Genomic DNA, 27,420 nt, shown 5'->3' with positions numbered 1-27,420 from the left:
GGGTGGGGAGGGTCTCAAATTCGCTTAAAATAAACAAAACCAAGGCCAGCCCATGGCGCCCATTCCCAAGACGGGCTTACCTCCTGCAAGGCATCTTATCCATCTCTGTTCTTCCGCTGCGGGTTGTTGGGGGTTTGTTTTGTTGGTTGGTTTTTCTTTTTGTGATCTGCTTGATAAATGCACCCAGCTAATCGACAGAGCAATGTTTTCTACCCATCCTGCAGCCCCGCACTTGCCAGAGCTGCCTGGAATTCCACCAGCAACGCAGCTTCTCCGCGTCGGTGGTAATTACAGACAACAGAGACTGCTACTCCTTGACAAAAGGCTTTCGTTCCCGCTCGTCCCTTACAGCCCTGATGTCAGAATTAAATCCATTTCCAGCACGAGGCTAGGAGGAAATGAGAGCTCTCTCGGCCCTGTGCGCTGACAAAAGGACGCTTGGCGGTGCCCACAGCGCCCCCTCTAGAGGGCCGCTGCCCGGACGCCCGAGGGCCGCGGTGCTGCAGTGCCCCCGCCCGCTCGCAGTCTCGCCGCCCGCGCTGCCGCAGTCCCGCCGCCCAGGAGCTCTGCCCACCACCACTTCCGCACCACGAGCTGACCGGAACAGCCAAGAGCCAGTGTGAGGATGTGGTCACTAGGAAGAAAATCTGCAACTTGAGCTCCGAGAGAGGTTGTATCCTCTTGGGATTAAATAGAAGCAAAGTCTTGTATTTGTAATATTTTTTGTATAGGAAGGACATCTTGCTTTAGAAGATTAATTCTATTCATAATTTTAATAGCAATTGTTTGGCCATTTGAATTCAAAGCCAAAATCATCCCTATTCTAATGCTGACTCCATTTTCCAAAAGGGCAAAATGTTTGTTTTTGCCCTACCCTCTGGGGTTATGGGCCCAGCTCCCTCCAATTCTCACTACTTCCTCCTCTCACCCCCTCCCCTCCCGCAGTTTCCCACCCCAGCGGGAACAGGTGTTTGGTGAACGTGCAACTGGATGGAGAACCAGAATACTTGGTTACGTCCCAGACGTGCCATTAACTAGCTGTGTGACCCTGATGAAGTCACTTAACCTCTCTGGGCCTTAGTGTCTTACTCTGTAAAATGACAGTGTACCTAAGGCACCTCCCACTTCTACTTTCTGATAGTGTTTCTCAATGTGGGGCCTTCAGAAATTAGGGATGCCAAGTGCTAGCTTGAGACTTTAGGCCCCATAATCTTTAGTCTTTAGACTTTAGACCCCATAATCTCCATCAACTCCCCAAAGCTCACCTAAATCAGCATTCACACTGTTTTTTTTTAACATCTTTATTGGAGTATAATTGCTTTACAATGGTGTATTAGTTTCTGCTTTATAACAAAGTGAATCAGTTATACATATACATAATGTCCCCATATCTCTTCCCTCTGTGTCTCCCTCCCTATCCTACTCCTCTAGGTGGACACAAAGCACCGAGCTCATCTCCCTGTGCTATGTGGCTGCGTCCCACTAGCTATCTACTTTACGTTTGGTAGTGTATATATGTCCATGCCTCAAGTCCATTCTCTAGTAGGTCTGTGTCTTTAGTCCCCTCTTGCCCCTAGGTTCTTCATGACCTTTTCCTTCTTTTTTTTAGATTCCATATATATGTGTTAGCATACGGTATTTGTTTTTCTCTATCTGACTTACTTCACTCTGTATGACAGACTCTAGGTCCATCCACCTCACTGCAAATAACTCAAGTTCTTTTCTTTTTATGGCTTAGTAATATTCCATTGCATATATGTGCCACATCTTCTTTATCCATTCATCTGTCGATGGACCCTTAGGTTGCTTCCATGTCCTGGCTATTGTAAATAGAGCTGCAATGAACATTGTGGTACATGACTCTTTTTGAATTATGGTTTTCTCAGGGTATGCCCAGGAATGGAAATGCTGGGTCATATGGTAGTTCTTTTACATTTTTAAGGAACCTCCATACTGTTCTCCATAGTGGCTGTATCAATTTACATTCCCACCAACAGTGCAAGAGGGTTCCCTTTTCTCCACACTCACTCCAGCATTTACTGTTTGTAGATTTTTTGATGATGGCCATTCTGACTGGTGTGAGGTGATATCTCATTGTAGTTTTGATTTGCATTTCTCTAATGATTAGTGATGTTGAGCATTCTTTCATGTGTTTGTTGGCAATCTGTATATCTTCTTTGGAGAAATGTCTATTTTGGTCTTCTGCCCATTTTTGGATTGGGTTGTTTCTTCTTTTGATATTGAGCTGCTTGTAAATTTTGGAGATTAATCCTTTGTCAGTTGCTTCATTTGCAAATATTTTCTCCCATTCTGAGGGTTGTCTTTTCGTCTTGTTTATGGTTTCCTTTGCTGTGCAAAAGGTTTTAAGTTTCATTACGTCGCCTTTGTTTATTTTTGTTTTTATTTTCATTTCCTTAGGAGGTGGGTCAAAAAGGATCTTGCTGTGATTTATGTCATAGAGTGTTCTGCCTATGTTTTCCTCTAAGAGTTTGATGGTGTCTGGCCTTACCTTTAGGTCTTTAATCCATTTTGAGTTTATTTTTGTGTATGGTGTTAGGGAGTGTTCTAATTTCATTCTTTTCCATGTAGCTGTCCAGTTTTCCCAGCACCAGTTATTGAAGAGGCTGTCTTTTCTCCACTGTATATTCTTGCCTCCTTTATCAAAGATAAGGTGACCATATGTGTGTGGGTTTATCTCTGGGCTTTCTATCCTGTTCCATTGATCTATATTTCTGTCTTTGTGCCAGTACCATACTGTCTTGATTACTGTAGCCTTGTAGTATAGTCTGAAGTCAGGAAGTCTGATTCCTCCAGCTCCATTTTTCTTTCTCAAGATTGCTTTGGCTATTCGGGGTCTTTTGTGTTTCCATACAAATTGTGAAATTTTTTCTTCTAGTTCTGTGAAAAATGCCAGTGGTAGCTTGATAGGGATTGCATTAAATCTGTAGATTACTTGGGTAGTATAGTCATTTTCACAATGTTGATTCTTCCAATCCAAGAACATGGTATATCCCTCCATCTATTTGTATCATCTTTAACTTCTTTCAGTTTTCTGCATACAGGTCTTTTGTCTCCTTAGGTAGGTTTATTCCTAGATATATTATTCTTTTTGTTGCAGTAGTAAATGGGAGTGCTTTCTTAATTTCACTTTCAGATTTTTCATCATTAGTGTATAGGAAGGCAAGAGATTTCTGTGCATTCATTTTGTATCCTGCTACTTTACCACATTCATTGATTAGCTCTAGTAGTCTTCTGGTAGCGTCTTTAGGATTCTCTATGTATAGTATCATGTCATCTGCAAACAGTGACAACTTTACTTCCTCTTTTCCGATTTGGATTCCTTTTATTTCTTTTTCTTCTCTGATTGCTGTGTCTAAAACTTCCAAAACTATGTTGAATAAGAGTGGTGAGAGTGGGCAACCTTGTCTTCTTCCTGATCTTATTGGAAATGGTTTCAGTTTTTCACCATTGAGGACAATGTTGGCTGTGGGTTTGTCATATATGGCATTTATTATGTTGAGAAAAGTTCCCTCTATGCCTACTTCTGGAGGGTTTTTATCACAAATGGGTGTTGCATTTTGTAGAAAGCTTTCTCTGTGTCTGTTGAGATGATCATATGGTTTTTCTCCTTCAATTTGTTAATATGGTGTATCACATTGATTGATTTGCATATATTGAAGAATCCTTGCATTCCTGGGATAAACCCCCCTTGATTATGGTGTATGATCCTTTTAATGTGCTGTTGGATTCTGTTTGCTAGTAATTTGTTGAGGATTTTTGCATCTATATTCATCAGTGATATTGGGCTGTAGTTTTCTTTCTTTGTGACATCTTTGTCTGGTGTTGGTATCAGGGTGATGGTGGCCTTGTAGAATGAGTTTGGGAGTGTTCCTCCCTCTGCTATATTTTAGAAGAGTTTGAGAAGGATAGGTGTTAGCTCTTCTCTAAATGTTTGATAGAATTCACCTGTGAAGCCATCTGGTCCTGGGCTTTTGTTTGTTGGAAGATTTTTAATCACAGTTTGAATTTCAGTGCTTGCGATTCGTCTGTTTGTATTTTCTATTTCTTCCTGGTTCAGTCTGTGAAGGGTGTGCTTTTCTAAGAATTTTCCAGCTCTTCCAGGTTGTCCATTTTATTGGCATATGGTTGCTTGTAGTAATCTCTCATGATCCTTTGTATTTCTGCAGTGTCAGTTGTTACTTCTCCGTTTTCATTTCTAATTCTGTTGACTTGAGACTTCTCTCTTTTTTTCTTGATGAGTCTGGCTAATGGTTTATCAATTTAGTTTATCTTCTCAAAGAACCAGCTTTTAGTTTTATTGATCTTTGCTATCGTTTCCTTCCTTTCTTTTTCATTTATTTCTGATCTGATCTTTATGATTTCTTTCCTTCGGCTAACTTTGGGGTTTTTTTGTTTTTTGTTCTCTAATTGCTAGGTGTAAGGTTAGGTTGTTTATTTGAGATGTTTCTTGTTTCTTGAGGTAGGATTGTATTGCTATAAACTTCCATTTTAGAACTGCTTTTGCTGCATCCCATAGGTTTTGGGTCGTCGTGTTTTCATTGTCATTTGTTTCTAGGTATTTTTGGATTTCCTCTTTGATTTCTTCAGTGATCTCTTGGTTATTAAGTAGTGTATTGTTTAGCCTCCATGTGTTTGTATTTTTTACAGATTTTTTTCCTGTAATTGATATCTAGTCTCATAGCATTGTGGTCAGAAAAGATGCTTGATATGATTTCAATTATCTTAGATTTACCAAGGCTTGATTTGTGGTCCAAGATATGATCTATCCTGGAGAGGGTTCCATGAGCACTTGAGAAGTATGTGTATTCTGCTGTTTGGGGATGGAATGTCCTATAAATATCAATTTAGTCCATCTTGTTTAATGTATCATTTAAAGCTTGTGTTTCCTTATTTATTTTCACTTTGGATGATCTGCCCGTTGGTGAAAGTGGGGTGTTAAAGTCCCTGACTATGATTGTGTTACTGTCGATTTCCCCTTTTATGGCTGTTAGTATTTGCTCTATGTATTGAGGTGCTCCTATTTGGGTGCATAAATATTTACAATTGTTATATCTTCTTCATGGATTGACCCTTTGATCATTTTGTAGTGTCCTTCTTTGTCTCTTGTAATAGTCTTTGTTTTAAAGTCTATTTTGTCGGATATAAGAGTTGCTACTCCAGCTTTCTTTTGATTTCCATTTGTATAGAATATCATTTTCCATCCCCTCACTTTCAGTCTGTATGAGTTACACTATGTATTTTTTTTAACATCTTTATTTGAGTATAACTGTTTTACAATAGTGTGTTAGTTTCTCCTTTACAACAAAGTGAATCAGTTATACATATACATATGTTCCCATATCTCTTCCCTCTTGTGTCACCCTCCCTCCCACCCTCCCTATCCCACCCCTGTAGGTGGTCACAAAGCACAGAGGTGAACTCCCTGTGCTATGCTGCAGCTTCCCACTAGCTATCTAATTTACATTTGGTAGTGTGTATATGTCCCTGCCACTCTCTCACATCGTCACAGCTTACCCTTCCCCCTCCCCATATCCTCAAGTCCATGCTCTAGTAGGTCTGTGTTTTATTCCCATCCTACCACTAATCTCTTCATGACTTTTTTTTTTTTTAGATTCCATATATATGTGTTAGCATACGGTATTTGTTTTTATCCTTCTGACTTACTTCACTCTGTATGACAGACTCCAGGTCTATCCAGATGACAGGGCAAGTACAGCTTCCAGAAAATCCTCTGGTCACCACCCCCAACCAGATCATAGCCCCTCTTCTCCCTCAAGATTCTGGGGTACCACAGTCCCATAAAAATCACCAGAGTGATTGCAACACCACAGTGTTGCTGCAGAATCAGAATCCCTGTAGGTGGGCCCAGGAATCCATATTTTAACAAGCATTCCTAGGGATTCCTTTGCACACTAACATATAAGAAATGCCACTGTATGCAAGCTACTACTGACATAGAAAAGGAGAAAATGCCCACCACAACAACCCTAGGACACCTGGCAGGCATTTCATTTCAGATGCCAGAGTAAATTTTGTCTTTCTGCTCTATCTCCCCCGGCCCTCCATCCCCTGGTCTCTACCCATCCTTCCCACTCAGAGCTCCTCATCCATTCCCACTTCATCTTCAGAATCAGAGTCCATAAGTCCTCTCCCCATTCTCCCGTCAAAACCCACTAGAAGTACAAGTAGCTCAGCCACCAGGACCCCAGGTCTGTCTGGCCAGAACCAGGAAATGTTATGTTTATGGAGACACTTCAGGCAACTGTGCACTACTGGTGCCGAGTGATAATATGTGGGAAGTTGGAAATTCCTACTCTGGAGCCCTGAAATCACAGGTATGGTAGGCCCTTTTCTGAAATAGAACCCAAAAAGGGAATTGAGAATTTTTGTTTAGTCCAGAAATAGCAGGTTTCATAAATCCCCTTGGTCATCACCATCTCTCAAAAATTTCTCTTCCTGGTGTGTTTGTAAGCTTTCTCAGCCTAATAATAGCAAACTCTTTTTGGCTCCTGCCATTGTTCTGAGAGCTTTACATGCATTTTACTCATTTAATCCTCACAAGAACTCTATGGGGTGGAAATATTATTACCTTATTTAATAGATGAAGAGACTGAGGCACAGAGAGGTTAGGTAACTCTCCCAAGGTTACATAGCTAGTGGGTGGCCAAGCCAGGATGCAAACTTAAGCACCATGGCTCCAGAGCTGAGCTCTAACTACTACCTTGCCCATGCCCTCTCAGAGGGGAAAAAAAAATTGACTTTAAAAAGCAGAACTAGTACAAGACACAGAGTCCATAAGGCTGATACACTCTCCTTTCCCCCAACCAAAAAAATGAAAAAACTGTTTCTGCTTTGATTTTGCTCTTCTAGCCATCACAGAATCTTAAAAAAAAAAAATCCCTCCAGCTTCTCCCAGATGCCATCTGAAAATGTTGAGTGCTGGGAAGACTTGTGCCATTCTGTGGCTTTGGGAATTATTCAAATGTCAGATGGGAAACAAGACTTCATTGTATTAATTTCCATATTAATAGCCTATATGGAATTTTAGTTGAAGTTCCAGAAGTTCTCACTCAATTCCAAATTCACTTTGAAATCCAACAGAAGGAACCAGAACTAGCTGGCTCCATCAAATATCATCAGAATTCAAAGTTCTCACTTGCAGAAAGCTCGAGTTGCCTGGCCCTTGACAAGGGACAGAAGAGCATAGGAGACTCCATGTCACACCCAGAAAATCACATTTGGCTAGCCTCCAATAGCCAGATAAAATTAGGCTTTCTGTTAGGCAGTACAATTATTTCTAATCTCCAAGTCTTTTGACAAAAATGCTTCTAGCCAGCAATAACTTGTAAGGGGAGCAGGTGTAACAGACACCTGCAGTGTCTAACAGATCTATGTGGCAAGGAACTGAGGGTGATATCTGGCCAAAAACCAGCTAGAAACTGAGGCCATCAGTCCAGAAGTCCTAGAGGAAATGAATTCTTCAGACAACCACATAAGCTTAGAAGCAGATCCTTCCCCAGCCAAAACTTCAGCTGAGACCCCAGCCCAGACTGACACCTTGATTTCTGCCTTGAGAGAGATCTTGAAGCAGAGGACCCAGCTAAGCCATGCCCAAGCACGACTTCTGACCCACAGAAACTGTGATATAATAAATGTGTTGTTTTAAGTTGCAAAGTTTGGGGTAATTTGTTGCTCAGCAATAGATAACTAACACAGGGCCTTTGCACTCCCCAGGACCAGACATTCTTATCAACGGCCTTCCCTAGGGCATGCTGCAGGTGCTGGAGGACTTGACACCCCAGGGAATTGGCTCTCAACCTATGACCATCAGGAGTTAGTGGATAAAGAGCCCGGCTCCCTCCTCTGTAAGTGTGGGGAGGACCCCCTGAGGCGTGTTGTGCATAGTTTCCCAGGAGGCCCCAGCAGGACTGAGCCCCAGCTGCCCACAGCATCACCTGCTCAGCATGCATCTTTCATTGTCTGGTTCTTCTTCCCTATATAATTTTCCCACTCCCATATTGGTACTTCCTGGAATTGCCTCCCAGATAAACTATAAATTATGGCCTCATTTACGGAAATCAAATTTAAGACAGGAGTGAGCAGGAAAGACAGAGCTTTCAAAGCAAGACCAATGGTAAATTCTAAGTCTAGATCTCCTGAAGACACCACTCTCCCAACAAGTAAAAGGTCAGCCAACCCCATGGCTGAGGCCTGCTGTGGAAAGAGAATGAAACTTGGGTCCAGGGCCTGGGACTCCAGTCTTGGTCCCATGGACTGTGTGGCCTCAGTAAAGACTCTGACCCCCAGGCCCAGTTGTAAAGTGAGGGTAACAGCACTTACCCTCTATTATGGGCTGACTTGAGCCCCCCAACCCAAATTCCTATGTTGAAATCCTAACCCCTAGTACCTCAGAATATGACTGACTGTATTTGGAGTTAGGGTCTTCAGAGAGACAATGAGGTAAATTAATAAGACAATTAAGAGATTAAAAAACTAGGTCATGTGAGTAAGTCCTAACCCAATAGGATGCTGCCTTTTTAAGAAGAGGAAATGTGGATACAGACACAGGGAGAAGACAGCCATCTACAGACAAGGAGAGAGGCATCAAGAAAACAATCTTGCTGACCTCCATCTCTCGATCTCAGATAAATTTCTGTTTTCAAGCCCCCCAGTCTGTGCTATTTTGTTATGGCAGCCCTAGAAGATGAATAGTCTCCTACCACCCAGGGTTGTCATGGAGACCAAATGGGACAACAAGTGAAAGTACTTACAGTCTTATTATTGATGCCAAAAGCTCAGCCTCTGTGCACTGATGCCAAATCAAATCTCAGAGGCAGAGTTGTGCATGAAGTAGAAAATAATTGCTTTATTGCTTTGCCAGGCAAAGGGGGACACAGTGGACTCATGCCCCTCCAAAACTATGTGTCCCAACCCAGGAGGATTTAGTGAGGAGTTTTATAGCAATAGTCCAAGGGTGGGGTTGCTGACAAAATTAGGGTGTGTGCAAGGCCTGCACTCCTCTAATCTGGTCTCAGGTAATCTTCTTGATGAGTTTCTCTGGTTCCTTTGATCTGGCCTCAGGTGGTCTTCTCTGGTATAAAGAATGCTGACATCTTCTTTTAATTCTTCTTTTAATTCTATAAAGAGTTTAAAGATATCGTTATGTGTATCCCTTGAGGTGGAACCAGGACCCTGCCCCAAGGCTGCACTATTTTTTCTTAGCTGCTCTTCCCCTGTCTCTGCATCCCCTCCCTTCCTGGATGACCAACTGTTCCAATCTGCCCTTTGGAACTCAGGGAAGGTCCTGGATGTTGGAGTCTGTTCCCTACAAGAAACGGGGAACATGGAAAGGCTTCCGTGCCCAGGAGCCCCACAGGGTCCTGCTGTTTCATTATCACTGATTAAAATGAGGCCACCAGCAACGGTAACCCCACCCACATGAGGGAAGAACCACACAGGGCAGGGAGGCACCACACACGATTGGTGTGGAGAGGACCCAGACTCCAGCCAGAGGCAAGGCAATCCTTGTTATAAAGTGGCAAAGAACATGGCTAAATTGTGTATTAGTGTTTTGTCAAATGTAGAACTTGACAGTAATGACCTTGGATATTTAGCAGAGGAGACTTTTAGGCAAAATACTGAAGGTGCACCCTGGGTCCTCCTTACTGCTTACAGCAAAATGCAAGAGGTGAGAGATAAATTAAAGGAAGAATTGTTAAACAGAAAGGAACCAGAACTTAGAAATTTAGAAAATTCTCAGACTATCTATATTGCAAAAGGTGAGAAAGCTTGCTCTGAAGAGAGCACTTACGGGTGTGGCTGAACAACCGTTTGATAAAGAGATCATGGGTGCAACTCATAGACTTAATCAACTATCTCAACAGAGGCCAGGAAGAGAGATGGGATTAAGAGCAGCAAAGACACTGCCAATTTGAACTAAAGGGGAAAGATAAAGCAGGACAGAATGAAGGAAGGTTGTCAGGACAAGACCACAGAGCTATTGGCAAACATGCACTGTTCTTCAAGGAAAGGGAAGAATGATCCACAGGCGATGCAGAGAGCATCTGGGCTGCCACTCTGACCACAGGCCCAGGGGCAAGTCTGTTTCCTGTTAGTTTCAGAGGGCAGGGCCACTGCAGAGAGCTGTGTGGGGTTATGCTGCCATCCCAGTGGACCTGGAAGGAGGGACAATGAGCCAAAAAGGATTATTCTGAAACCTTAAAATATAATGGAATTTGCCTTGCTAAGTTCAGGGCTTGCTTGGGATCCATCACCACTTTCTTCCAATGTCTCCCTTTTGCAATGGGAATGTCTATCCTATGCCTGTTCACCACTATAGTTTGGAAGCACATACTTGTCTGGTTTCACAGGTTCACAGTTGGAGAGGAATCTTGCCTCAGGATGAATCATACCTCGAGTATTACCCAAAAGTGATTTAGATGATATTTAGATGAGACTTTGGACTTTAGAGTTGATGCTGGAATGAGGTAAGACTTTTGGGGCTGTTTGAATGGAATTAATGTATTTTGCATGTGATAAGGGCATGAATTTGGGGAGTAAGGGGTGGAATGCTATGGACTGAACTGTGTTCCCCCAAAATTCATGCACTGAAGCCCTCACTGTGACTGTATTCAACAATAGGGCTTTTAGGAGGTCATTAAGGTTAAATGAAGTCATAAGGGTGGGGCCTTAATCCAATACGACTGGTGCTGGTGTTCTTTTTTTTTTTTTTTTTTTTTTGGTATGCGGGCCTCTCACTGCTGTGGCCTCTCCCATCGGAAGCGCAGGCCCAGCGGCCATGGCTCACGGGCTTAGTTGCTCCGCGGCATGTGGGATCTTCCCGGACCGGGGCACGAACCCGTGTCCCCTGCATCGGCAGGCGGACTCTCAACCACTGCGCCACCAGGGAAGCCCTGGTGTTCTTATAAGAAGAGGAAGAGAGACCAGAGTTTGCTCCTTCTCTCCACCATGTGAGGACACAGAGAGAAGGCAGCTGTAGGCAAGCCAGGAAAAGCAAACTAAACCCTTCAGGTTTAGAAATTTAGAACATTCTCAGCCTATCTATATTGCAAAAGGTGAGAAAGCTCACCTATGCCTCAGTTTCTCCATCTGTAAAGCAAGGATCGTTGTGCCTTTCTTGCAGGACTGTTATGAGAACAAATTAAAATATGTAAAGTATGGAGAAGAGGCCCACTTATTAAGTGCTGGGTCTTTGTGAGCAGTCGTTATAACGATGACTGTCTCTGTGCTCAAGCTGCTTGAGCTTGCACAAAGGTGCCATATGGCCCTAGCTGGGTGCATGAAATTGAGAAAGTAGAGTCAAGTAAATTTGTGACAGGCAAGGCCATTTAAAGGGTAATTGTTAAACTTTGAATTATGACAATTTTTTTTAAAGAGACTCTAAAACTTTCAAGACTGCATTTATTTGTCTGTAGAAGATAGCCCTGAGCCAGCCTTCTCACTTTTCATACTTGAGGGAACCTGAAACAGAAGAGAGCCCATTGTAAATGGCTAACAGACAGTTTAACAACAAACAAAAAATTAATTAGTAATCAAAGATGTTTAAATTTAAAGATACCATTTTTTGCCCATTACAATTCTATCATTTTAATAGATCTCATTGTTGGCAAGGATATGAAGGGCTTGGCACTCTTACATAGGTGGTAGTATTATAAATTGGCACCAAGTGGGACTTCCCTGGTGGCGCAGTGATTAAGAATCCACCTGGGGCTTCCCTGGTGGTGCAGTGGTTGAGAGTCCGCCTGCCGATGCAGGAGACACGGGTTCGTGCCCTGGTCCGGGAAGATCCCACATGCCGCGGAGCAACTAAGCCCGTGAGCCATGGCCGCTGGGCCTGCGCGTCCGGAGCCTGTGCCCCGCAACGGGAGAGGCCACAGCAGTGAGAGCCCCGCATACCGCAAAAAAAAAAAAAAAGAATCCACCTGCCAATGCAGGGGACAATGGGTTCGAGCCCTGGTCCGGGAAGATCCCACATGCCGCGGAGCAACTAAGCCCGTGTGCCAAAACTACTGAGCCTGTGCTCTAGAGCCCTCAAACCACAGCTACTGAGCCCACATGCCACAACTACTGAGGCTACGCTCTAGAGCCTGTAAGCCACAACTACTGAAGCCCACATGCCTACAGCCCGTGCTCCGCAACAAGAGAAGCCACCGCAATGAGAATCCTGTGCACCGCAACGAAGAGTAGCCCCTGCTTGCTGCAACTAGAGAAAGCCCACGCGCAGCAACAAAGACCCAGTGCAGCCAAAAATAAATAAATAAGTAAATAAATTTATTTTTTAAAAAAATTGGCACCAAGTCACAGACTATACCTACCTGTGACTCAGTTCTACTTCTGGGAATCTATCCTAAAAACAAAATGAAATACAAAACGGAGCTAAACACATCAGGTTGAGAACAAAAAACTGAAAACAAATGTCCAACAATTAGAAAATTGTCCCATTTAATGAACCATTAAAACTTGTTATAAAGACTAAATAATAACCTCTGAACATGCCACTGATAGAATAAGAAAACAACATACAATGTTATACACCTTATGATAATTTCTTAATTCAGTTGTATAGGAAAAAAATTTTGCCAGCAAATTAGTAGATTTCCATCTGTGGCTTTTTTAAGACGGTAAGATCACCCTGGCTTCTCAATTTTCTGAAATCTCAACTTAAATCCATGAGTTAAAAAAATAACTCACTCGGGCTTCCCTGGTGGCGCAGTGGTTGAGAATCCGCCTGCCGATGCAGGGGTCACGGGTTCGTGCCCTGGTCCGGGAAGATCCCACATGCCGCGGAGCAACTAGGCCCGTGAGCCATGGCCGCTGAGCCTGCGCGTCCGGAGCCTGTGCTCCGCAACGGGAGAGGCCACAGCAGTGAGAGGCCCGCATACAGAAAAAAAAAAAACTCACTCAAATCATGGTCAGCCACTTCAGAAATTGAAACCTGGGTGTATATTAACATGAAATACTGCAATCAAATGCTTTAATTTAGCTTTAAAAAACATTTATTTACTTCCTAGTCCACTCATTTACATTTCAAGGGTGAGCTTTGTTAGAATGAAAGACCATTAAAAGGTTTAACACTATTTCCCCAGATCTCCCATGCCCGACCCTTTGTCCACGCACTGGATGTTGGGGCAGTTACTTAACTTCATTCCTTAGTTTCCTGACATGTAAAATGGACAAAATTGTTTGTATGTCACAGGACAGTTATGAAAATTAAATAGGTTATTATGTATAAACTGTCGGGAATAGCGCCTGGCCCCAAATAAGTATCTATATCTATTTTTTCTGGTCTTGAACAAGTCTTTCCACAATACATGTCATCAAGCTTTCTTTTTTTGAGTTCAAATTTAGCTTTAGAAGTTTTATTTTAAAATTTTTAAACTTTTTACACAACCAGAATGTTCTAAACCTAGAAGACAATTCATGTATTGCTGTGTTTACCTAGAAGGTTAAAGGATAATTTCATCTTACCAGCCTATAGTCCAGTGTATTACAGATTGTTGTCTTAGTTTCTTTTTTTTTTTTTAAGTTAGCTGGGAAATTCCAGGATTGTAATATTTAAGTATCAGAATACAAAAACTTGAAGTTTATTGATGTTGTCTTATTCTCACAGTTCACTTAAAAATGTGGGCCTCATCTAAGTCAAGGAGTTGAAGGTCCAAGAAGAAGGGCATCTGAGGAATAGACAGCCAGCCTGCAGTTCAGCAACTTTAATAGGGTGGGTGTACTCCTGCTGTTGGTTGTGTAGCTGGATAATCTGACATACTATCCAGTGTAGCCTTCCCTCCACCCACTGAGTCAAGGCTGGGGGCTGGAGTGACGGGGAGGGAAGGGATGGATAGATACCGACCAGAAGTCCTGCGAGTTCATTTCCAAGCTTAACAACAGTCTGAAAAGCAAGACTCTCATTTGAAAGAGGCCAACTTTGTGGAAAGGGAGAGCTCTGGTGGGCAGAGCTCAGATGGCTGTTCATGGGGTTCTCACAGTGCAGAGAGGAGGCAAATATGACAGCGGAAAGCCTACCACAACCGAGACAGAGACAAGATTGAAACAGCTGGAAGTGGTTACTCAGGGAGGATGGACGAGTGTGTAAGAGCTGCCTGACCCCTGGGAAGGGTCCTGTACCGTGCCATCCTGGCCTTGACCAGGGTATGGGGGAGAGTTCCAAAGGTAACAGAACCCAAGAAAGGCAAAGTAGAATCTGAGGAAAGCAAGGATCAGTACCCACTTCTCGGGACATCACCTCTCAGAGGAGTTGGTGAGTAATGGCTGAGGGGACATCTTTAGGAACATGGGCCTGAGGGCAGCCATATAGCCCATCTGGGCCGGGAAGGCCAGGGGATACGAGAAGAGGCCTGGGTTCTGAATGGTGTGGCTTAGACAAGAGAAGCCACAGTGGGGCCATGGACACCCACAGCGGATGTCAGCTCAACCACACCCAAGATCAGGGGCCAGAGAATTAGCTGGGCCAGAGGTGGGGCAACACACGAGGCTCCCACCACAGCCTCTGGAGTGTACACACTCCTCACGGTACCAGAGAAGGGGCAGAGCGGTGAGGGAGATCACTTAGGAGGCAAAGGAGCCCCCACAGGGAATATTCTGAACCTGAACTGACTCGGCTTTACTCAAAGATAGGCCTTAACGGGGCAAGATAAAGAGTTCTCCCACCATCTGCATCATAATGGGTTCTCAAGAACAAGTGGAGAACAGTGTAGAAAGTAAAGTGGCATTTCTTCCCATCTAAACTGTGCTCTCATTGTTAATACTGCTTCAGTGTGTGAAAGTCCAGCCAGGACCCAGAGATCAGAATCCAGCCTTGTGGCCACAGCCTCACTGCCTCCTGTCTGGGTCTGGAGGGAAAGCCGTACAGATGATCTTAACAGCAAATGAAGCTCATTCTGAGCAGGGCTTTGGCCACAAAGCCCCAGGTGGTCTGTCTCCTCTCCTGGGGACCTGGCCCAAATAGCATGATGCAGGGGGACTTTGCCCCTCGCTGCCTCCCACCTCAGAGCAACCCCAATGAGGCAGGTGCCCCAGGCCTGTCTTCTACACCAGAGGTACTGGAAGGACAACTCCTGGAGGGAAAAATCTTCCAAAAAGGAAGAGAGCAATCCAAAGAGGACCGGAAAAGTTCTGAAAAATAATTGAGTTGTATTTCTAATCCCTTTACCCTCCCACTAAAAGATCTACCTTCAACACTGTGTCTTTGGTGTACATTTTATCCCTGATCTGCTCTGGATAGCCCCGGAATTAGAACAGGGGAGAAGGTAGCAGGTGGGAGGATACACTGACCTCCCTCAGAGGTGGGCTTATGTGGTCCGAGCATTTGGTGGTTTTCTGCTGAGCCAAAGGAGCTGTCTCCAGGGAGGTCCCGCAGCACATCAGAGAAGTCCTGCCTCTAAGGACCCTCTTAGAGAAGGGTCTTTGAGAGATCCTTCCATCCAATTCTTGCCATTCTCTTCCTTCATATGGGTTCATATGGGACCAATGAGATGGATCTTTCATAAAACTCATATAAATAATCCCTCAAAAAGTCCACAAGAATAGATGAGAACTAACTTCAATTTATTTAATCACCAGACCCATTATGTGTCAGACAAATGGAAATTACTGGCTTTCTCAAATGATGCTCAGCTTACTGACAGACTCAGGAGCACACACCACATAGAGATCTCCTCAAACGCACCGAGCTTCACATCACACACACTCACATGCATACACACAGACAAAACTCACTTCCATGATTGATTCAATCTTCTGTCCCCATAGAAAAATCTGAGTTAAGACAAAAGAAATCACCCTCTCTTATTTTCACAAAGAAATAAGGATTTGTCTTCCCTGTAACATTTTCTTCGTACTTGATCAGATTGGGCCTTAAGAGTCTTCCTTGGGTGCTGGTTGGATCTCTTCCTAAGTAGCTGTAGCCTGGGGAACATTCCACCAGAGGTAGCATTACTCCAAAGTTAGATGGATCCTGTCCCGCATGCCCCACATCTCACTTTACCAAAGTTCCAGACAGAATAACCAGCATTCATATCAGCAGAGCACCAACCCTTAAACCCCCGAAGTTTAGAAAACAATAACATCCCAGAGCCAAATGCAACCACTCTTGCAGCTTTCCCTCTGTGCCCAGTGCCCTTGGCCCAGTACTGCGAAATTAAATGCCTACACTGGAGATGCAGTAAGAGGGGGCAGGGACTGACAAGCCAAAGAACACCTACCCCATCAAAAGGGAAGTTCAACTTTTTAAAACAATCTGCTGGCTAAACTCATCAGAATATGACCACTAGGCCACAAGTCAGTACTGGGGCAGATAAAAGTGCTTCCCAAGGAAAAGCCTAGACCTACCCCCTGCCCTGCCACACACACACACACACACACACACACACACACACACACACACTACTATAATGGAAGTTTTGCTACACACACACACACACACACACACACACACACACACACACACACACACACACACTACTATAGTGGAAGTTTTGCTATCACACATAGCCACTACCTGGAGGAAACGTGAGATGGAAGACAGAACATAGATGCTTCAGGGCTTTCTCAGGATGCTAATAAATTCATCCCAACTAGCCAGACCATCTCATTTCAGAGCTTAAATTGCTATTAGAAGAAATGTCCCCAGTGGTTAATTTCACACAGACAGCCACAACCTGAAGAGGAGGAGGGGTCAAGGAAATCTACCACCCACCAGGCTTCCTTCTCTCAGAAACTCTTTCCAAAGAACGCTCCTATGACAGGCCAAAATTTAGAAGTGTATAATGGCGGCACATCCAGGTCCCATAATAGGCACTTACGTTCATGCATATAACCTTTTCCAGAGCTTCTCTGACCCCAGCACAACTGGCATCTCACTTCAACACTGAGGGTGGTCTTTGTCCAGGGGCACAGTCTCTACAGGATTACAGGCAACTCTGAGCAAAATTCAGAGCCTTGCATGATGTGAAATGCCCAAGCCATAGCCACGGGTGACAAACAGAAGGAATAAACAATGGTAGGTCAGTGAACATCTTGCCACCCAGTAATGTCTAATCCCCAAAGAACAAAATCCTACACCTTGGAAGTCCAGTTTTAAACAAGCCTCCCTGGACCTTGACATGAATCCCTATCCCTACTGAGGCCAGATGCATGGCTGGCCCACGTCCTCTCCATCCACGCACACACTTATTTGCTGATTCAGTCCCCAAGTGAACGTGCTCTGGCCCGAGCAGTTCATCTCCCCTCCCGCCATCAGCAGATTCTTATGTGCTTCACTGGGGATTTTGCCTCTCCGGAATGTTGTTGATCTTGCATAGCCTTTTCTGACCACACCCCCAAGGCCCTCCAAATGCCCATCTCTACCAGCACCAGATTCCACTCCTCAGAGATCCTCTCCAAGAGCAGGAAGAAGGGTGCCATTCCTGCAAACTGAAGCTGGAGGGGACCTGCCTCCCAAATCCTAAGCCCCTCTGTATGTGAGCATTTCAGTCCAATGAGCCACATCGGCTGTCCCCAGGTCTCCAGTTAGGGTATCTGGCCAGATCCTGAAACCCTATGTAGTTGCCCTTCAAATAAATGGGAATGACCCCTTATGACGATGGTTTGGCAAATAGAGACCAGTCTGAGCTTTGTTTCCTTGGCCCCTTTACCTTGATCCATCCTAGAGAGGGTTATCATGGAGGGGCAGCCTGTCATGGGTGTTGTTATGGGCTGAACTGTGGTCCCCAAAATGCATATGGAAGTCCTAACCCCCAGTACCTGTGACTGTATTTGGAGTTAGGACCCTTAAAGAGGTGATTAAGTTAAAATGAGGCCATTAGGGTGGGCCCTAATCCTATCCTCCTTATAAGAGGAGGAAATTTGGACACATAGAGGAGAGACACCAGGGCAAGCACACACCAAGGAAAGGCCATCTGCAAGCCAAGGAGAGAGGCCTCAGAAGAAGCCAAACTTGCCAACACCTTGATGTTAGACTTCCAGCCTCCAGAACTGTGAGAAATAAATTTCTGCTGTTTAAGCCACTCAGTCTGTGTACTTTGTTACGGCAGCTCTTACAAACCAACTACAGGTACTAAAGCACAAGAGGGGTAAGGAGAACAGCCACGCAGGGAGGAGATGGTATGGAGATGGGAGGTGAGTTAGCCACTGGATGTCCTTGATGAAAGTGATTCCAAGGCTGGAAAAGTACAAGATGCTCGAGCTTGGACCATCTTCTGCCAGAAAGGAAGTGATCAAAGAATGATGGTGACATTCAAGTGGAAAGGCAGCCCACTTACAAGGGCTGTCACTGGCCACAATGAGGACAGTTTGAGTAACAAAGTAAGTCATGATATTATATGATGATGTAATAATCCACTGAATGGAAAACCACATGTCTATAATATTAAAAAGTGAATATAGAAACAACCAAAATGCTCTACAATAATAATTAAACTGTGGCACATCCATCCCATGAACTAACCTCACCCATAAAAAGGCAGAACAGACTATTGATACAATAACTTGGATGATTTAAAGCACATTGTAAAAAATAAATAAATAAATAAAACACATTGTGCTGAGTTTAAAAAGGCCAGTCTCTAAAGGTTATGCACTGTATGATTCCACTTATACAAAATTCTCAAAATGATAAATTTGAAGAAGATGGAGACCAGATTAGTGGTTGCAGGGGTTAGGGAGAGTGGAGGAGTAGGGGCAGTGGGTGGGTGTGACCATAAAGGGTAGCATGTGGGACAGCTTTATGGTGATGGTTCCACAAAACTACACATGCGATAAAATGACATGGAACTATACACACATAGTACCAATATCGACTTTCTGGTTTTGATATTGTACTATAGTTACAAAAGACGCAGCCATGGCGGGAAACTGAGTTAAAGGCATATGGGACTTCTCTGCTGCAAAATAAAAAGTTTAATAGAATGTTTGATGGGGCTTCCCTGGTGGTCCAGTGGCTAAGACTCTGCACTCCCAATGCAGGGGACCTGGGTTCAATCCCTGTTCAGGCAACTAGATCCCACATGGTGCAACTAAAAGATCCCATGTGCCGCAACTAAGACCAGGCACAGCCAAATAAATAAATAAATAAATAAATATCTAAAAAATAAAATAAAACAACAGATATCACTTAAGAAAATATAGAATGTTTGATGAATAATGAGATATCTAGATAATTTCAAAACACCTTCACACAAAATACAGATTAATTACAAAAGAAAAGGGCTAACTTTAAAGTGGAAACGCCTGGAAGTCACTACGTTAAGCACATGATCAAAGTGAATATCCTTAGTAATGGGACAAATCAAAATCTGCCCCCCTTTGATAGGATGCAATGAGTAGAAAACCACATCACTTCCATATTGCTGCCAAAGATGCATATCTTAATCTAATCAGGAGGAAATAGACAAGGCTGAATCAAGAAACATTCTACAAAACAACTGGCCTGTAATCTTCAGATGTGTCCAGGTCATAAAAATTACCTAAAGACCAAGGAATTTTTCCAGGTAAAAGGAGGCAAAAGGGAAGGGACAACTAAATGTAATGCATGATTCTTAGCTGTGTTCTTTTGCTAGAAAGGACATTTCAAGACTGTTGGTGATACTTGACTGGGGCCTGAGGATTACATGACTGTAATGCCACATAATCTCCTGATTTAATGGCTGCACTGTGGTCATACAGGTGAACGTCCGCATTTCCCATTTGAAGGAAATGCACGCTGAAGTCATTAGGGGTGATGGCCATCAGGTTGGCAAATGACTCTCAGATGGGTCAGGGAAAAAGTTCTTTGTACTGTACTTGCAACTTTTCTTAAGTTGATTTTTTTCAGAATAAATGTCTTTAATTTTTTTAATGAATGATCTGAATGTCAAAGAATAAGAAACCCCTGACAAAACTGATGAAATCCTAAAATCCTTCTGCAAAAACTGGTACTCTTTACATTCAGGCCTTGGGGTCACACTTGACAGAAGTTATACACATACATAAAAAATCTCAAATACGTGATTCGTTGTTCATTCTAAGAATTAGCTCACTCTTCCAATTAACAACTTAGACATGGTTAGCTAAAAGACTAAAAATTGAGTGTTGTGTTCCCCTTTTAAAAAATTTCCAGCCAGAACTTTCCTGTTTCTTACTGGAAAATGATAGTCCCCACTTTAAATCAATTTACCATAAATTGGTAAATTCCATGATCAATTATCCTTGGAAAAGCAGGACTTCCGTTGTACATCCTTGATGCTGGCATAGGCCTGCTCTGTACCAGGCCCAAGGGGACTGGCTGGAAGGACTAGCCAGGCACCTCACTGTGAGAATGACATGGTGATGCCTACCTGATAGGGACCAGTGAGGATTAAATGCAAGCAAGATTCTTGCCTTAATATCTAACACACTAAAACCACATTTGGGGAAGCATTACCATTACTAACTTAGACAGTCAGGTTCAAGGTTCAGTTCACTCTTTTCCTTTTCAGTTTCACTCTCTGTTCTCAGTCGTTCCCTCAGCTCATATAATAGCAATAGGAATTCTGTATCCTAAGAGTTGACTGGAGAGGGAAGTTTTAAATCTCAAGTGGCCAGAATTGGAAAATCTAGACTGAGCATGTACACAGCGGGATCCTTAGAAAACAGTAATCAAATCAGAAAGGAGGCCAACCAGTCAGTGGAGAGCCTGTAAGACCTCAAACCTCAGTGGGGCATTGGTAAGAGCCAAGTGAGAAAACCCAGACCACTTGTTGCAAACAGAATGACAATGCCAGGGGCCCACTGCTGATTGTTCACCAATCAATACTGATTGCTTCAGAAAGAGAAAAATACCGTATAAAAACACATATATATGGAATTTAAAAAAAAAAAAAGGTCATGAAGAACTTAGGGGCAGGACGGGAATAAAGACGCAGACCTAATAGAGAAGGGACTTGAGGACACGGGGGGGGAGGGGAAGGGTAAGCTGGGTCAAAGTGAGAGAGTGGCATGGACATATATACACGACCAAACGTAAAGTAGATAGCTAATGGGAAGCAGCCGCATAGCACAGGGAAATCAGCTCGGTGCTTTGTGACCACCTAGAGGGGTGGGATAGGGAGGGTGAGAGGGAGGGAGACACAAGAAGGAAGAGATATGTGTATATATGTATATGTATAGCTGGTTCACTTTGCTATAAAGCAAAAACTAACACACAATTGTAAAGCAATTATACTCCAATAAAGATGTTTAAAAAAATACTGATTGCTCATGGTGTGGCAAGCAGACTTAATAAAGTCCAAGTGAACACTGACATGCCAGTACCTGACATGCCAGGTACTATGCTAGACACTCTGCTGCCATGATGTCATTTGAACCTCACAGTTACTTTATATAGGTACAATTATCATTCCCATTCTACAGATGGGGAAACTGACGGTTGGAAAATTCTAGTAGCTCACTCAAGGTCACACAGCAAACAAGTGGTAAAACCAGGGTTTGAATGTCAGCATTCTGTCTCCAGAGCCTGCACTCAATTGCTCTTCTAAACCACCTCCCACCACCACCTATCATTCGTTACTCCACGGCCCCCACTGTTCCTTATATCACGCTAAGCAACTTGCTTAGTTCCAGACTCCTGCAAGCCTTTCTTGTTTCAGTAGCAATCGTGTTGTAGGATGGAACAAGGGGTCTTGTTTGTGTAACACTGAGACACAGCAAGAGCAAAACCTCCACTTTCTAGACTTGGAGAAGCCGGCTGCTCCATCCAATGGCTTCCTTAGTTTGGCAAGGTAAGAAGTGATAATGTTACAATAAACTCCTTTGCTATTACTTAGAAAACTCTGTCTTCCAACAAGGCCAACTTAAAAACAAATGTGTGTGTGTGAGTGAGCGTGTGTGTGCATGGGCTCACCATGCAGCTTTATGGAGGGCAAGCTACTTATTTCTTTTTCTGGAGACCTCAGAATCCGGAAAACCTTTTGATGTATTAATTAGGGTCGTAAAAAATTAAGCCTAGGTCCCTATTGGGTGATTCTGGAGGAGTCACCTTCCCCTTGAGCAGCTTTCCAATTAACTTGGGAACATAATAACAGACCTTTCAAACTAGCAAACTCACCTCCCCACCTAGGTGCTTTCATACAATGATCTTGTTTCAATCATGTTTTAACATGGAAAATACCTCATGCCCAAGGGATGCATTATGAGTTTTTGGACATCAGCATGACGATCTAAGAAGAAACACTTCACCAGACTCCTGGCTGGAGAGATAACTCCCATTGTAGACATCGCCCCCTGGTGACAAGTGTGTACCGACTCACCATTGCCGCCATCTGCCCAGGACCCTTCCTCCTCATTCTTCAAGCCCACAGCACAACCGGCGTGTGGTATAGTTCTTGATAGTTCTCTAGCCAAGGACATATGTGGTTCAGAAGTATTGTTGCTATAGTTCTGATGATCTGGGTCTTGTTTCTAGAAACCATATTTAGTTGTCAAACACTATGACAGATTTTAAAGATTTAAATCAATATATTTCAAAGTTCTAATGTACGAAATTTTATTTAAGTAATGAGGGCAATGCTTAAGTTATTATGGAAAGAAAATCATTGCTCAACAGACTGTATTTTGTTCTACTATAACCTTAAAATGTTGTGTGATTGGCAACTGCATTAAAAAGATTATAGCATGCGACAGATTCTGTAGTTTATAATGAATGCAGCACAAAACAAAGCACTTCTGTTAGACAATTCATATGCAAGGAAAAACTAAGGCAGCCACCTGCACCTGTCCAGGTATTACAACCATGCCGCAACCCAGCCATCCAGTTTGGCCAATACGACAATCCATTCCCACCACTGCAAAATGTATCCTCCCAGTAGTCACCTAAGTAGGACTAGCAGACAAGAGGAAGAAACTAAAAAGTACCATTATCCACTTGGCTATTTCTGCCCTAAGTTCCTAGAATGAGTATGTTTCTCTTCTCTCTACTATCTGTCCTCTTTAGTCCCTAAACAGGATCACATAGCTAATTAGAAAAGGCCTTCATTGATCTAACAACTGTTGTTCTTCCATCCTTTTGATTCTTCTTTCCAGGCTCAGACTTCCAAGTTGAATGAACTTGAAGTCTGCCACTTCCCTCTGCTTGGATTTCAGATATTTACCAACCACATACCCTCAACCCACAGCAAGGTGACTTCGAGCCCACTCCTGGCCTCCTGGTTGTTCTCCCGGCCCCCCTGCAGCTCCTCAAATGACTTCCCATGCTCAGAGTCCCAAGATGCCCCCTCCCTGATTGTAGGACCCCATCTTGCTTCTCCACCTGCCCCTTTCTGATGGCTCCTCCTTTAGCACTCATTTCTAAGGCCTTTTCTCTCTTCATAGTTTACCTCCTCTGATGACCAACCCATTTTCAAGCCTTCTACATTTGCCTCTCCATAGAATGAGTCCATGAAACCAGCCCACACATTCCACTGCCTAATGGACACCCCTGAGCTATGTGCCCCAATAATGGCGGTGACATTATGATGCTTCACAGTTTACAAAGCTGGTTCACTTGTGTCGTCCCACTGGATGGTCGCAAAACCCCAGGAGATCAGCATCACCAGGAAATCACTGAGCTCTCAGGCACGGTTGTCCCCCGGGGGGGGGGCCTCTCCCAAGGGACACCCCTCTTCCTTTCTGTGTCCTGTCTGATGTGCATCCTGCTGAAGGAAAGCACTGCCATAGAGAGGGTTTAAGGAAACTCCTCTCATGCCCCTACTGTCAAAGTCCCATTAAAGGCTAAGCAGTTCGGAGCTAGATGCCCTGGACAGCAACAGGAGGTAAGGATACAGATGGTCAGGAACTTGGCTCCAAAGCTTGCACAGACCTGGATTCAGACTCCAGTTCTGACATTTCTTAGCTGTGTGGACTTTACCTGTATTTTGGCTTCTTCTTCAGTAAAACCAGGATCATAAATAGGTCAAAGGACTGTATAAACTAACTAGAACGGACACATAAATTGCCTGGCACCTACCTAGAAAGGGCTCAATAAACCGTGGGTATCGTTGTTCTAACTTCTTAAACCTTTACCTCAGAGTCTTTGGCTCCTTCCAAAACATCACTGAGAACTTGTATGTATTCAGTTGCACCTTTGAGGATATCAACTTTGCTAGGCTTCCTGCTTTGGGGAAGAAATGGCACCAGCGCCTTCAGTTTGGCAAAACCACGGTTGAGATTTTTTATCTGGAAAGCAAAAAGGCACAGTGACACACAGGAAGCTAACTTGTAAGGCATCTCCCCAAACCACGGAAGGCGGTTGAGAGGGCTCGTTTCCACAGCTCGCATCTGGGCGGGGAATCTAGGCAGGCACGTGCCAAAGAGCCACCGCTCCACCGGCAGTACAGTTCCTGGCAAGGGGAGAGGGAGTCGCATGAACCTGGCAGCAGGGATGGATGGACTGGGAGGGGTGTCTAGGTCCACACTGACCACCTTCTCTTCCTCTGAGAGCATCCCCACTGCAAGGCAGAGGCAGGCTGGGTAGTGGTTAAAAGCTCTGAGTCAGTACATCAGGATTTAAAACCCAACTCCACCATTTAGCTTTACAAAACTGCGTAGGATACTTCATATCGCCAAGCCTTGGTCCTGTTACCTGCAAAGTGGAAAACACTCCCCCTGTTGTGGTGTAGCTTTTTTGTGGTGATTAAGTGACATAATTACACACCAAACCCTTCCTCCTGGCACACAGGAAGTCTTCAATAAGTTGTACTAACGATAATGAATAAACTGTACAAACACTCGTCTATTCAAGTACTGTCCCAGCAACTCTTCAACCTCCTTCCCAGCGGAGTTGATGATATAGAGTCCAGAGAGTCTGCACGTTGGCAAGACTTGAAAAGTAGAATGAAGAGCCTTTTTTCCTTCGTCTCCAGGGTCTAATAATTCCTTGGCTCTGAAGGCCTAGAATTCTGATGATCAACCCCCGCTGGAGGAACAGGCCCTCGAAGAACCAGTTCCCACTACACCATGAAGCCAATATACTCACTCACTTATATTGAGAGCTCCCTCCTACCCCACATCAAAGTGGGCAAAGGACATAGTCGGCCCATTCACAGCAGAATACAGTGAATGTATTTCATAAGTTTATTGGTCATAAGTTTCAATAAATTTATGAAAATATTAAACTTTAATAATCAAAGAACTACAAATTAAAACAGAAATTAGATACCATTTTTCATGTACCAAGCTGGTAACATTTTTGTTTTGATTATCATACCCAGCATTGGGGATGGAAAAAGGGAACAGTCCTATATATAGCCTGCAAAGGGGGATAAAAATTCATAAACTTTTCTAGAAAGCAATTGGGCAACTTGTATCAAAAGTCACAAGATTGTTTATATCCCAGTAATTCCACTTCTACTCTAAAGCAATTATCAGACATGGGCATAGATCTATGTACCAGTAAAAAGCTGCAAAAAAAACATACATGACCAACACTAGGAGACTGAATAAGTAATGGTCCATTTATATGTTGGACTATGCAGTCAAAAGCTGTTCTGCTTAGAATATGAGGAAATGCTTTTGATAACGTTAAGTGAAAAAAATACAAAGATATGTACTAAATCATCGCAATTTTGTAAGATTATGAATACGCACAAATATAAGTAGAAAAAAGACTAGGAGGATATACACAAACAAGAATGATAGTTCATGGTAGTTACATTTGCATTGTAGGTGTTTCCGTTCCCTATTTAGTCATTTCTGTCTTTCAGGTGTACTAATTTCATCATTATAAAGAAGACTGAGGTCATTAGTTTTAAAAGTTTTAAATTAGTGGGTAACACCAAGACCCATTCTCTGCAGAAAGCAATTCCTTCCTGGTGGGGAAAGCCCAACTTAAAACGCAAAATATTGGATCAGAATCTCGTTTGAGAGCCACATCAACACATCAGATCACAGGGTTATCATAAAGGGCTCCCAACTTTCCCTTAAGTCTTCTACACCTGCTTGGTCCTTTCTCCTCACACCCGTACCCAAACAAAGCTCCGAGTTGATTGACTGGGGCTACGTTTCTAAAGCGCCCGGGAGTGTGCAGCCCCCAGCAGAACTTCCTCCTCAAGTCCCAGGCCGGAATGTGCGCTCACCCTCTTCCAGCGCTCGCTCTTCCCTTTCTCGGTAGCCTCTGCAACAGCCCAACCCAAAGACTGCAAAGGGCGGAAAGGAGACGGAATCTCACAAGTTTGGGGCCCGAGTTTAGTTAGAAATACTAAAAGCTACCAGTAGATGGCGCTCCGACTCCGCCCGAGGGACCATCCCCGCGGGTGATTAACCGCGTACCCGCCAGAATGGAAAAGACCCACTTTCTGTCTCCCGACAGGGGGTTGAGTGGGAGTCTGGGTGCACACCCAGGCTTTGTTTAAATTCTTTGTTTAAAGTAAGGAAAAGAGTAACTTCCATTAGGCTCCCTGTGCCTCGCCCTATTTGTGCTTGGAGGCAGAGCGCTGGGAAAAGGGGACCCCAAGCACCCACCCAGCGCAGGAGGTAGTCAGACGTAAGCGCACTGCCGCCTCTGAGGGTTCAAAGCGCCTGCCAGGGGGAGACGTTTCTGAAGTGGTCCCGGGCCCCCTCGGCCTTCCCCAGACCCGCTTCCTGCACCGGTCCAGGTGGGTCTCAGGTGAGGCGCCATCCCGGCGCGGGTGGAGGCGAACACGAGCGGCCCTTGGGAGGTCGACGTCGCCCCGGGGCCCCCGGGCAGGGAGTGGGCGCCCCGGGCCCACGAAGGTGTCCGAAATGGGTGGCGGGTCTGGGGGGAGACGGGAGGAAGGCGGCCGGGTCCCGGGGCAGGGACCTCGCGGGGCCGGCGCTCACCCGCTCGCGCTCCTTGGCGTTGGCCACGCGCCGCCGCTCCAGCACCAGCTGCAGATCCTCCGTGGACGAGTAGCCGCCCGACGGCAGCCGCTTGAGCCGGCAGACGGCGGCCAACTGGGGCAACGGCCCGAACTGCTCCCGCAGCACGTCGTCCAGCACCTCGGCCGGTGGGGTCCTCAGGAGCGCCGGCGCGGCGTCCATGGCGGCGCGCGGGGGCGGGAGGCCGGGCCTTCCCTCGCGGACACCTGGGGCCACGCGGGGTCGGGGGCGGCGGCGGCCCGGCCACCTGCCCCCATCCCCTTGCGCGCCTGCGTACCTGCCCCGCCCGCTCTGGGGAAACCGCTCCGGGACGCTCGGTTTAACAAGCCCCACAGGTGATTTCCGTGAAGCCTGGATTACAGCGCTGGCTCGCAAATTGGCTGCACACTGGAGTCACCTGGGGAGTTTTTAAAAATCCACCCGCTCGGGTACCAGTCCCTCACATTCTGACTCAACCAATCTGAGTTGGGACCTGAGTGTCTGGACATGTGTACACACGTGTAGACAAATATACATACAAACATATATACGTTTACC

The 27,420-nt window shown here is 44.5% G+C and overlaps 2 protein-coding genes and 1 long non-coding RNA gene across 6 annotated transcripts in view; 1 reads left to right on the top strand and 2 right to left on the bottom strand.

Moving 5' to 3' along the window:
• Positions 1–546, bottom strand: part of ADD2 (adducin 2) — a 111,223-nt gene extending 110,677 nt beyond the window's left edge. For 3 of the 4 annotated variants that reach the window (XM_067007437.1, XM_067007440.1, XM_067007436.1), the window contains exon 1: positions 81–527. Coding sequence is in view for 1 of the 4 variants with exons in the window: in XM_067007436.1 (XP_066863537.1) it covers positions 81–103 (23 nt within the window). In the remaining 3 variants the exon portion in view is untranslated. Of the gene's footprint in view, positions 1–80 lie in introns of all 4 variants that reach the window. The other variant, XM_059079793.2, reaches the window with a different exon arrangement.
• LOC136791974 (uncharacterized) lies at positions 86–15,237 on the top strand. The gene is made up of 3 exons (XR_010835492.1): positions 86–670; positions 10,392–10,508; positions 13,652–15,237. It is a non-coding gene; the product is annotated as an uncharacterized lncRNA (long non-coding RNA).
• FIGLA (folliculogenesis specific bHLH transcription factor) lies at positions 12,353–27,045 on the bottom strand. The gene is made up of 4 exons (XM_067007441.1): positions 26,845–27,045; positions 24,070–24,222; positions 22,249–22,470; positions 12,353–12,388 (listed from the first exon to the last, which is right to left on the bottom strand). The coding sequence occupies exons 1-4, from the start codon at positions 27,043–27,045 to the stop codon at positions 12,353–12,355; spliced, it is 612 nt and encodes a 203-aa protein (XP_066863542.1).
• Positions 27,046–27,420: the final 375 nt, after the last annotated feature.

The sequence above is a fragment of the Kogia breviceps genome, chromosome 11 (genome assembly GCF_026419965.1).
Source record: "Kogia breviceps isolate mKogBre1 chromosome 11, mKogBre1 haplotype 1, whole genome shotgun sequence".
NCBI classification, from domain to species: domain Eukaryota; kingdom Metazoa; phylum Chordata; class Mammalia; order Artiodactyla; family Physeteridae; genus Kogia; species Kogia breviceps.
Note: the sequence above shows the minus strand (reverse complement) of the source record. Positions and strands in the feature narration are given on the sequence as shown.

Excerpts from the sequence above, each read along its gene's own strand:
- FIGLA (XM_067007441.1), bottom strand. The coding sequence starts at position 27,045 with ATGGACGCCGCGCCGGCGCTCCTGAGGACCCCACCGGCCGAGGTGCTG. Across the intron at positions 24,223-26,844 it reads ACGCCAAGGAGCGCGAGCGG|ATAAAAAATCTCAACCGTGG; the intron begins GTGAGCGCCGGC and ends TTTGCTTTCCAG. Across the intron at positions 22,471-24,069 it reads AAGGAGCCAAAGACTCTGAG|AAACAAGACCCAGATCATCA; the intron begins GTAAAGGTTTAA and ends TATGGTTTCTAG.